Below are 12,666 nucleotides of genomic sequence, written 5' to 3' on the forward strand. Positions count from 1 at the left end.
TATCAGCCATATTGAATATGAGATCAGAAATAAAAATATATATATTTACATATATATTTTTTCTTGCATATTATATATTGAAATAAATTAGCGCGCGCGCGCGCGCGCGCGTGTGTGTGTGTGTGTGTGTGTTCACATGTTCACATTCAATAATATAGATTGTTTAAATATATCAAAGATTTTTTTTGACACAATAAATTGCTGGATTAATAAATAAGGATTCATAAATGTGTCGATCAATTATCACATTCATTTTACTATTTTCTTTTTATTTTTCTTTTAATATAAAAACAATAAAAGAGGCTTTAATATATTTCGCTTATATATATATTCTCTACTGGTCTATATTATCGAACGGATAAGTATGTGACAACGTATAAGTACGTGAAAAAATTTATTTATTTTTATATACAACACAAGAAAAGTTTACAAGAAATTTGGTACCTCTAGGGTACCAAAAATTCGATATATTTCTGTTAGGAAAAATTATAAATTAAAAAATATGAAAATACTATCACAGAAGGAAGGGGTTAATGTCCCTCACCTGCTTATCGCGCCTGCGGGAACATCGGCTCGCGTCGCGGCGTCCGAGGGACTCTCCACGGCGCGAGCGTGAATGCACCGGGAGGTATGCGAGCGGGAAACTGGAATTGCGTTCTCTCCGTTCCTTCGCGCGGCGCAGCGCGGTGCGGATCAATTATAAAGCGTATGAGAGCGAGCCTAAGCGGGTAGCGCGGGGTATTGGCGTTTACGTTCGCTCCTTCGGAGGACGAGCACGAGGATGAGGACAAAGATAGCTAGAACCTAACGACTAAGAGTAACAAGTGCTGTAAGTTGCCAGCCGGCAACCTTGCGATAGCGATCTCAGCAACCGACTGTAACTAGTTAACTGAAATATTTTGTACATGGTTATGCGTCGCGATATATATATATATATATATTACAAAATCTTTGTTCTAGATATACATTCATCACCGAAACATATTCATTGTTTCTGTACACGAAATTTGGTTCCAATGAAAAAATTATGCAAATTTTTTGTTCAACAAAATTCAACATATTAAAAATCGCCAAAAGTATTTTTTCTCGATCACAAAACAAACAAACATTTATTTGTAATCTAAGAAAGGTAATGACATGAAATTTTAGGCAGAGGTTATAAAAAAAAATATTTCTTCGACATGTTCGAAATTAGTTTAAATGAGTTTAAATGAGTCAATCCCGATACTTTTTGATCACAGTAATATATATATATATATATATATATATATATATATATATATATATATACCGTGATCAAAAAAATATCGGGATTGACTGTCATTATCTTTCTTAGATTACAAATAAATGTTTGTTTTGTGATTGAGAAAAAGTACTTTTGGTGATTTTTAACATGTTGAATTTTGTTGAACAAAAAATTTGCATAATTTTGTCATTAGAACGAAATTTCGTGTACAGAAACAATGAACATGTTTCGGTGATGAGTATATATCTAGAGTGTATATCTAGAACAAGGATTTCCGAATGATATAAAATGTTCAAAGAAAACAGAAAACGCATCGAAGACGAAGATCGCTTTGAAAGACTTTCCAAACAACAAGATAAGCAACCACATCCAAGAATTCAAAGATTTAGTTGTAAAACTTTGACTTTTATCATAAAAATTTCTAAAGTTGTAGATAAAATTGTTTCCAGAGAATCTAATGATCTGTTTCTTATAGTTAAGCAGTGTACCATTATCATTATATTCAAGAATTAGTTTACACTTTTACGTGATTTATTGGTCAGATATCTTACTTTCTGGTAATTTTTATAAGTTTTAAGAATAGGAAAATATCATATTTTTAAGGGAAAAGTACAAAATGAAGCTATACGGATGCAAGAAACTTTTTACATGTCACTTCTCGTTTCTAACGTAATAATTCAATATGGCTGCAGCGAGAGAATCGAGCCTTAAAAGATGAATATTTATTTAATTTATGCAAGCTACAACTTGCACTAAAAAAATTTTTTAAAAAAGAAATTTTTATAAAAAATTAAGATTACCTTGAATTTTTTAAGTAGCACTATGTAATTTTCTTTCCATGTTGTAGAAATATTGTTATAGAAATTTTTAAAACAAATTCAATGCAGTTTGTATATATAATCAGAAATGTAAAAATTTAATAGTAATACAGTCTACTTGTTACATATGCTACACATGCTTCGAAGCATTTGTAGCATCAAGTAGACCACATTCATAGTATTAAAAATATAAACTTAGTATGTTATAATACATAATTAAATTATTTTATTTAATTTACATTATTATTAAATAATATAATACAATATGTACATGATTACATTACAGTTTGGAATACTTTCCTTTGCTTAATTACAACATTATAATTTTACTTTTATTTATTTATTTGTGCAATTTTGTTAAATTTATTAGGTCTAAGTGCATTTTTATTTTGCAAGTATTTACCTGGATGGCGAAGCTCGTACTTGCTTCTATCCAGATTCTTTTCACGGCATACTTCGTCCAGGATTTTTCCAAGATTCATCTTTGGACTGACTCTTGACACGTACAACTGATTTCTCGGTAGGTGAACCTGCGCCGATTATTGATTTATAATATATTGTATCATGGATGTTTTATAGAATTATATGAGTGAATCATAAATATTTCATGAAGTTTTCATGAATGACATATAGAGGTTGACTGAACTTTTATAGATTCTTTATAGATGACTATTTAATTGTATAATAATCTTACTAAACACAAAAAACATATTTCGCTAAATAAGTCTCTTGTATTCTTTTATATTTAATCAACGATCATTAACAAATATATAAACGATACACACGCACACACATGAATTTATAAACGATTTTTGTACAAAATATGAAACCTCACACAACTCTCTACGTATTTATGATTATATTATCCATAGAAGTAAGATGCATGTAGAATTGCCGTATTAAAATTTTCAAACCTAGGATTTACAAGCCAAAAACCTCGGACATTTCGATTGCAACCCCGCACAAATACAAAAACGCGTGTAAATTGAAAAAATTGATTAGAACAGTAAATGAATCATTATTTCACATCTAATTGTTCATTAACATTCAGAGCAAAGAGAAATTTTAACTGGAAAATAAATAAATACAAACTATTTTTATTTAAAATAAAAAAGTTTTATTATAGGTTTAATTTAAGTTTTATTAGGTATTAAAATTAAAAAATTTTTACTCTTTTATGTGATATCTGTGCTATTTATGATTATGGTAATGCAGAGTGATGTGTGCGAGAGGAATCAAAACAAAATATTTAGAAGATTTCCTGAAACCCCGGACGTTTTCAAAAAATCCTCTCGGACGTCTCCGAACATCCTAAAAAAAGAGGACAATGTCCGGGGAAAAGAGAACGGATGGCAATCCTAACAATGCATGCGTAATCATTATAAGATAATTAAGCATGATATAACATATTGAGCAAACTAAGGCATATTACATATGTTTTTACATATTTACCGTACATTTGCTAACTTCGAAATGGAACACAATCACAAATGCAGCAATGTGATTAATTATACATGCAATTAGTTGACAAAATTTTAAAACAAAAGATCAACAGTAGTAATACTTATATTGTCGGCAACATGATAGCAACATATCAACAATGATTAGTTGTTCCATCTCGAACATCATGATGAAAATATGATGACAACAAAATATATATAATGATTTCCATTTGTTATTGCATATTTGTCTTTAAGCTGTTACATTTTTTAATTGTAACTCATTGCTAATAAAGTATTGACAATATAAAATGTCACACATTTCATGACAACTTTTTAATAAAGAATGCACATTTATTTAATTATCAATTATCGGTAATAATTATGAAAAATTTATTCGAATTTTTTCTTACCTGTAATCTAAACGTCGTTTCGAAAGGTTGATTGACTTGTTTTATTTTTCGTACGCATGTGGTCTGCTTAGGAAGTAATTTAACCTGAAATATACAAAATAGAATAGCATAAGTTTTAATTATTTAACAAATTTTTATTGATGTATTAACTATAAAAATCTATAAAGATAATCTATTTTTCAGCTATATAAATTACAATACTCGCCATAAATCGGTTCCTTCCATAAGAAATAAAACAAAATAATGTAATATTTATAAATATTTTTATTTTTTAATATTTTATATCGTTTTATATTATTTTATAATGTTTTTCCTTGATAGCACAGAAGATTTCCTACAGAGATATTTCAATGTCTTGATTAAAATTTTACATTTAAAATCATTCTGCCATTTTTCAATATTACAAAAGCAAGTTTTCTGAGTTTTCTTTTTACTTAATAAATGTGTGCGCATATTGTATTGTTATAAAGCAATTGCCGGGATAGAATATCCATATATAATTTTAGTATATATGAAATGAACATATTTGATTGCGTTCGGTTACACAAATCAGAAATCCCTAACAGCACGCGTACGTCCTGAATACATTGTAGATTAATCTGTACTAAATATTAAAGAAAATAAAATTTTGCAGATCAAAAAACGACATTTTTTATGAGTATTCCTAATATTTTAAGCAGTATAATTTTATAAGCACGTAAAAAGTGATAAAAAATATTATATAAATCATATATAAAAATTGTCTGGCAACCTTATTCATTATTTTGTGAGATAAAATTAAAAGAAAAAAAGAATCTTCGATATTGATCGATAACACTATAAAAATCTTTTCTTGCTATTTGACGCCAGGCAAACGAGAAGAGAAATGTGTTGTGTTGTGTGCATATCAAAGTATGAATGTCAATATAACAAAAAAATATATAATTCTATTAAAAAAAAAATAGCAATTATAAAAAAATCTAATGCTTCCATCTGCGAATGAATCAATATTATGATCGTGTGATCCCTTCGAAACCCTACTATTGATGAAAACATTTCTTGCTATAATTCCGATTACGATTTCGAGATAATAATTTGTAACGCCATAAATGTTCTAACTTGTATAAAAATTACATTACCTGAAGAACGTCTAATGCTCCTATAGGAGTGTTTGGATGATGAGGTAGAATTAAGCCACATTCACCGATCGCTTGTAAAGTATAACTCGAAGCCATCAATTTGTGGGCAGTTGCGATTTGTATCAGAAGGTCCATCATTGGCGTGCTATAAGTAATCATATTAATGGGTCCTTTTTAATTCATTCGTATTAATAAACATATACCACGCACACGTACACGACATGCGCACGCACATAAACACACAACGCGCATGTACACACACACACACACACACACACATATATATATGGACTCATACACACGTGATATATACTCACCAACAACATTATCGCATAAATAAATTTAAAACTATGTCAAAATTTCACATAACTTCAAACAAGAATAATTCAACAAAATTACTATATTTGAATTTTTTTGCATTCTCAAGGATAAAATCTGTACTTTAAGCGTTTATCAACGATTAAAGTTATTCTTGCAAGATAATTTATCTGTATGTCTGTCCGTCTAGGCAATATTTTAAGTTTGTGTTATCCACTATGTTAGCGGATTATTAGTTAAGAACGCTCTAGTTTAACATGTTACAAAAAGTAAATAAATTCCTTTCACGTAATTTTAAATATCAAGAAATAAATAAACTTTATAAGTTGTAGACCTAGAGCCCTAGAGGTTAATTAAGAGAAGTTATCATTACAAAAAACAGGAGGAAGTTATCATTACATAAAACTGGGATTAGATTGGAACGTGACTAACATCCCTGATCCAGCTATCACAGTTATCGGATCAATTTTTCAAGTTGGAAATTAGAATAGAATCTATATTGGAAGAAAAGGGCGTGAAAGAGCTCGTGACAGAAGGTGGAAAACAGTATAAACCGGTGGAAATACCGTAGAAGAAGTCAGTATGGACAGATAAGAAACGATACAAAGAAACAAGATGCTAAAGCATGGAATATATTATTATAAAAAACGATGGGGTCCTTTATTAAAAGTTTACATCTCTAATCATTGACCTAGAAGAGCTTCAGGATTGTCGTTCCATGCCTCACTTATCTATTTCAATTCATTGTTTCGAGGTTTTGGATAATAATACCTTCTTAATACTGTAATCCTTTGCGTACGAAGATGATGATTGGGAGGCAATTGAATCAGAAGTTCCATACTTCCGGTTAACATATCTGCCGGAGTATCCTCGGTCACAGTAAGAACCATTGTGGTTGAATTTTCTTCTCTGGTCCTGAAATAATATATTATTTAATTATATAACTGAGATTTAATAAATAAAAATTGTTATGATAACAGCACTATTGCAAAAATGTAATAGTAAACGTATTCTTTCTTTAAAACTTTCCAAAACAGTATAATAAAATATTTTTTTAGCAAATACTTTCTGAATTATGAGGCTTAAATTTGATATGCAATTTGACATAAAGTATTTAAAGTAAATATTTCGTAGACTAGTCATTTTTTGGCAACTAAATAACATTCGTCATGACATATTGCAAATCTCCATTTTTTTAAATAGTAACTATGGATTTTCTTTACATCAATTTGATTCATCTCATTAATTTAATATTCTGTGCATAAAAGTATTAAGATATAGTTACCAAAAAATTAATAGTTTACGAGATATTTTATATTTCATGTCAAGTTACATATCAAATTCAAACCTTGTGACTCCGAAAGTACTTGTTAAAAAAATACTTTATTATACTGTATTGGAAAGCTCTCGAGGTAAGTTACAAAAATATGTAATAAAAAATGAAAGTTCCCGTTTAAAAAAACAAAGTTGACCTTTACAACACTAAGGTCATACTGATAAGATCAGTAAATCTGTTGAAACTCTATAATTTGCCGTGTGACATTTTTTTCTAAAATGCATCCTTGACAAGTTATTTTACTATTTCTATACTTTTAAGAACTCTGTATATATAGTTCATATGTTGAAAAATAAAATAGAAGAAGGCTTATGGTATCAAAAGAAACATATTTATTTTATCATATACTATCAATACTCATTTTGCTACTAAGTATTTAATTTATATTTTAATTATACAAAAAGTCAAAATAATAGTTATGTTTTTCACTAATGTCTTTAAAATATACCAGACATAGTTGTTCTTTAAATATGAATTACTATGGGTCTGTGACGTTAATACATTCTATTATTTTTTAATATACAAATAATAAAGAGAGTTTCAGCAACACTTTTCATATTTCTACATAATTTCTTATAAATATTAAAACAAGTTCAAAAATTTGATTTTTATTTAAAAAATTATTTTTTATATAAAACAAATAACAATAATAATTTATATAAAAAAATAAAAAATGGAAAAAACATTCACAAAAACATTCACAAATCTGACATAATATTTCCCTCTCTAAAGTATAAGAACACAATAAATATTATCACTTTTAAGTATTTTCTATCAGTTTTATTTGACATTTACGATTGAGTTTAACTTAAAATGAAAATTTTAACCATCTTCAATTTTTCATACAATTTAAATATTATACTGAGCATAATACTCAGAGAAAATAGTGAGAATTTTATCGTATTTTAACGATTAAATTTATTTTCAATATAGAATGGTAGAAAAATAATCTATAAAAATAATCTAATTCGATTGCCTATATCGCTAATTAGCAATAAAATATAGAATCTTCTGATTGGTCTACTGGAAAATTTCTAAGCACTGATCGATGTGATAAATGTATGTTATCAGAAGGTGCGTTATCGAAATTCTTCCGTAGATTGATAAGAAACGATAATGTCTCCTTCGAAATATAAAAAATAAAATAATAGTTTACAATAAGAAATGATAAAATTATTTATCATATCAAATTTTATTTTTTTTTTAACAAGAATACTGTGCGATTTACTTAAATTATAAAATCGATTAAATTTCCTTTGATATATTTACATGAAAAAGGAAATTTTCATCTCTGCAATAAATCTCTGCAATTGTTGAAATTATATTTGCTATTGTAACAAAAAAATTTGCAACTGTGTTGCAACTATATTTTTTGTTCCTCCATTTGTTGAAAAATTGTGTGTGTCAATTCTTTTCTTATTTATATATATTTTGAATACATTAATTGAAATGATAATAATGGAAATAATAGATAACGGAATTAAAAATATTGATAATTTATCAACATTTTTTTAAAATAAGAATGTATTCTTATTAGAGTTCAATCTTTAGAATCCTTAACTACAACTCTGAGCCTTTAGACTTCAAAGTTTTAATCAACTGGCGTTTTTGTACAGTTTCTAAATTGCAAATAAAAAAATTTAAATTTTGAAAAAAAATTTGTCACTCTTGTTACTGCATTATCCTCTATAAAATATATTTATATGCTATGATTATATTAAATACAAACTAAAATTTTGCTATTTTACAACTAACAAATATATATTAATACACAAGTTAATTCGAAAATTCAGCTCCAGAGACGTGATTTCCATATTCCTTCATTCTTTTCATTATTTTAAAGCATATTCTTATATATATATATATATATATATATATATATATAATTTATAAAGAAAAATAAAATAAAAGTATAAAATAAAAGTATATTATAGGAATAATGCAAAATTGCAATTTATTTAGAATACTGTTTATTACATTATTTATTATTAAATAATATAGTGTTGATTAGACATAATTATTTTTAATACATAGTTATGAGACTGATATCTTAATAAATTTATTTTAATACATCTTATATAGAATATATATAATATACAACCATTTTCAATACTCATATCTTCAGAATAAAAATAAAATAGCTTGTTATTTTCAATGCAAAATCAATAATATAAATTTAAGAATAGTTTGAATAATATCAACTCTGCAATATGTCGCTTAAACAATTTTATTATTTGTCGTTATCTTGATAACATGGTAAATAGATACTAAGGAATATTACATCTACGTTGTGCAAAAAGATTGCGATATATTTCGCAAATATATAGCTTACGAATCAAAATATTTAACATATTTTTTTGTGCAACATAATTATCAATTTTTGTCTTCTTTCTCTTTCTTTAATTTAATGTTACAGAACTTTTTCTTATCATAATTGAATATAAAAAAATTAATTTGCATATATCTCGTAGCAGAAAAGTATGTACTTTCTATAATATTTATTACAAGAAAATATCACTTCTTTGTAATATGATATTTAAGTACTAATTGTTTTATTGTTTCCAATATGGAGTAAGGCGCGTTGACATTGTCCTTGGTACCTTTAACCAAAAAAATCGCACGACTTTTCAAAAATAATATTTTACCAAATAAAATGCCATAAGCTTACCTTAAGATCAAAATTGTAGTGGTGTCATATCATTCACAAATAATTCCAGAATAATAATTCCAGAATCGGATCTGATCACCAGTAAATTCCAGTTTTGTCTCACTATCACTGTTTCGGTAACAAATGCGACTTAGAACGGATGTTTTTTAAACGCATACGCATTTTCGAAAAAAATCTTATAGAAACGATCAAAATAATGCTCCTCACCGTTTAGTCCTTTTTCGATTGCGCAACGACTACACGATACGACAACGCTACGCAATGATCCGCAATTTTAACACGCAGAATTCATTATAAATGAGAAGCATATAGCAACTCACACACGTCACTAGAAAGCCACGGCACAACTGCTGTGCGAACTGCCATTCCGCGACTGACGGACAGGTAACGGCTTTCGCGCCGGAATACTTCGGCAATTTTCGCCTTGTTCGCTACTCGGCATCGCCGACCAGTTACTCTGACTTCTCATCGTATCTTCGGTATATTTCGCTATCGCTCGGTCTCATTCGGGTATGCACGCGCATAGTGACAGAATACTGTCAGAGATGATAGATCAGCTACTCAATTTCATTTCAATCGTTTCTCTTAGAGAAATTTAATACTGATAATTACTGAAAAATTTATATATAATTAATTAATAATTTATATAATTAATTAATTTGTATTAATTACTAGCACAATATTTCGATAATTATTTGCCTAGTACTTAATTATTGATTAAATGTGAGCAGTAATAAAATATTATTGACAATTACTGTCTAGAAATTTCCCAGACAACCAGACAACATGCAGGACTAAAAAATATCTTAAAAGAGATGTTTTAACAATGGCCTTAAAAAAAGATCTTTAACATTGATAGCATTTAAATATGATAAGGATCCTACAAATATCTTTTAAAGAATATCCACAGAACAAAAATCTCGAGTGGATTATTTATTAGATATTGTTCATTATAGAAATTTGTAACCAGTATTAAAATCCACCCATCATAGACTCTCCATCAAACATCTATTAAACATTCATAGTTCCGCATTTCTAATTTTCATTAGGTTTTCATTACACATCTATGTAAACATAGACATAACATTTTACGGAGGTTACATAGATTATGGATGTTTTAAATAATTTTGAAAAATAATTAATAAACATTAAATCAAGATATAAGGTGTTACTAAAAAAATATAATAATTAAATACGATATATCAATGATTTTCGATATTATAGCTGAAATGTTGAATAAAATCACTAATATTGATACTATAAAACAAGAAAAAATATTATTGAAAAGAACGTTTCTATTTATTTATAAAAAATAAAAATAATTTAGGAAAGAAGATATCTAATTGTAAGTGACAATTTGGGGCGAAAGGCGTACGGATAGCATGTTTCTCATACGGCGACGCTCCTGAGGCACAGCCGTTCGGCGGCTCGGCCGCTGAACCTCAAAACGGTGGTGGGGGAAACCTCCGAAATCGGACCGCAACTAATTCTGAGCATTGATATATATATACATATATATATATATATATATATATATATATATATATATATATATATATTATCAAAACATCAATAAAAAAAGGAACTATCGAGACGAGCAAGATTGATGTGCTTATTTACAAAAATATTATTATATGTATATAATTCTACAAAAGACAAATGGCAAATGTTTCTAGTCGGTCATTTTCAATGCGATCACAAAACAACACTGAACGAATAAGCAATTATACGAATGAATAATCCATCGTACGAATTAATAATCTAACTTAGGCCCGATGATATTCCTATAAGAAAACCTTGTAGTTGTCCAAATTAGAAAGTAATTCATCAGAATTAGATTCGTCACGCTGAGTCAGGAATCGCGCTCAGTATATCTTAAAATCTTATGAAAAAGTTTTAATTTTGTGATCGCACTGACGATGACCAACTAATAAAATCGACACATTTGCGTTATTTTTTAAATTATGTATAATAATATTTTTGTTAATTAAATAATAATAAGCACAAATCAATTTATCAAGCACGTCAAGTTCTTTGTTTTACTGATGTTTTGATGTTTTATATCTTTGATGTTTCTTATCTTTTTTAATTTTAATATATAATATTAAAGAACAATAAAAAATTTTTAAATAATGAAATAGTCAGTTGAAAAAAGATTTCAGCACAAAATGTTTTTGTCACGGCAATAAATATATAATTCTCTTGGTATAATATTAATTATCAATAATTATTCTTTATAAATCATCGATAATCTATTCTAATATAAGATAATTTTTTTACTATGTTGACATTATCAATGATAGTAATAATAATATAAATATAAGCTTCGGATAACATAGATTCTAAAAAGCAGCCTCAAAATATTTAAAGAATGTCAATCAAATCATTTTAATTTTAATGCTTATATTTCTCGTTTAATTAAATATAATGATACGATTTCGAGAAAACTTGTAGCATAAGAAAATCTGCACAAAATATTGAAAAGGAAATGCAACCGGATAAAGTAAAATTGCATGGCAATTTGCCTTAAGTTATGACTCATAACTTCTTATGTATGTATCTATTCATGATTATCATGATGCTTAGAATAAACGGAAGAATCAATTAAGACCGCACATAGATGTAACATCAACAATAATTTCAACATTTAAACATAGAGTTTAAATAGTGTAATATTGACAATATAAATTATATAAGTTCGTAATAAATTTCTAGCTAAGTAATAAAAAAGCAAATAAATTTTTTATTTTTTTTCATCTTTTAAATTAACAGAAATTAAATTAATATAAATTGATTTTTTTAACCAAAGTTTGATAAAGATAGAACATGAATTTGCAAAATCAATTGCAAAAAATTACTTATATCAGTAAACAAAATGCTAGCAGTATGTCAGCGGACTGCCAACAGATTTGATTAGAACTCAGAACATGTCGGCAGGTTGAAATTAACTGCGTTCACTTAGATTCTGCCGGCACGACCTGCAGAACATATTCAAGCAATAGATTGACAGCAGAAATTAAGCAGAGCTGACATGATCCGCGAGTAGATTGGTGGTAAAAACCAAACAGAACCTGCTGACCTGCCGGCAAGTTAGCAAGAGAAATCGAGCAGGCTCTATTGTTTCATAATCATTTATATTGTGAGATTATTCCAATCTTCCAATCTTGAAAAATAATGTTTCTATTACTTCTTTTATTTTTTGTTTTAAAATAATAATTTTTAACTGTTTTAACTGTTTTATTAATAGAAATATTAATATATTCTGTACAAGTAAATTACGAAATTTTGTAAAGATGTATACTGTAGTTTT

General features: G+C 27.6%; 1 protein-coding gene across 1 annotated transcript in view; it reads right to left on the minus strand.

Annotated features, from left to right (window-relative positions):
• The window catches only part of LOC105429995 (uncharacterized), a 30,252-nt gene that overhangs the window by 14,842 nt on the left and 2,744 nt on the right, over positions 1-12,666 (minus strand). The window contains exons 2-5 of the mRNA XM_089080354.1: positions 6,124-6,267; positions 5,035-5,179; positions 3,917-4,000; positions 2,468-2,594 (exon numbers count right to left, since the gene is read on the minus strand). Coding sequence (XP_088936480.1) covers positions 2,468-2,594; positions 3,917-4,000; positions 5,035-5,179; positions 6,124-6,267 — 500 coding nt within the window. The remainder of the gene's footprint in view (positions 1-2,467; positions 2,595-3,916; positions 4,001-5,034; positions 5,180-6,123; positions 6,268-12,666) is intronic.

The sequence above is a fragment of the Pogonomyrmex barbatus genome, unplaced genomic scaffold (genome assembly GCF_055798465.1).
Source record: "Pogonomyrmex barbatus isolate J1 unplaced genomic scaffold, ASM5579846v1 scaffold3, whole genome shotgun sequence".
Classification (NCBI taxonomy): domain Eukaryota; kingdom Metazoa; phylum Arthropoda; class Insecta; order Hymenoptera; family Formicidae; genus Pogonomyrmex; species Pogonomyrmex barbatus.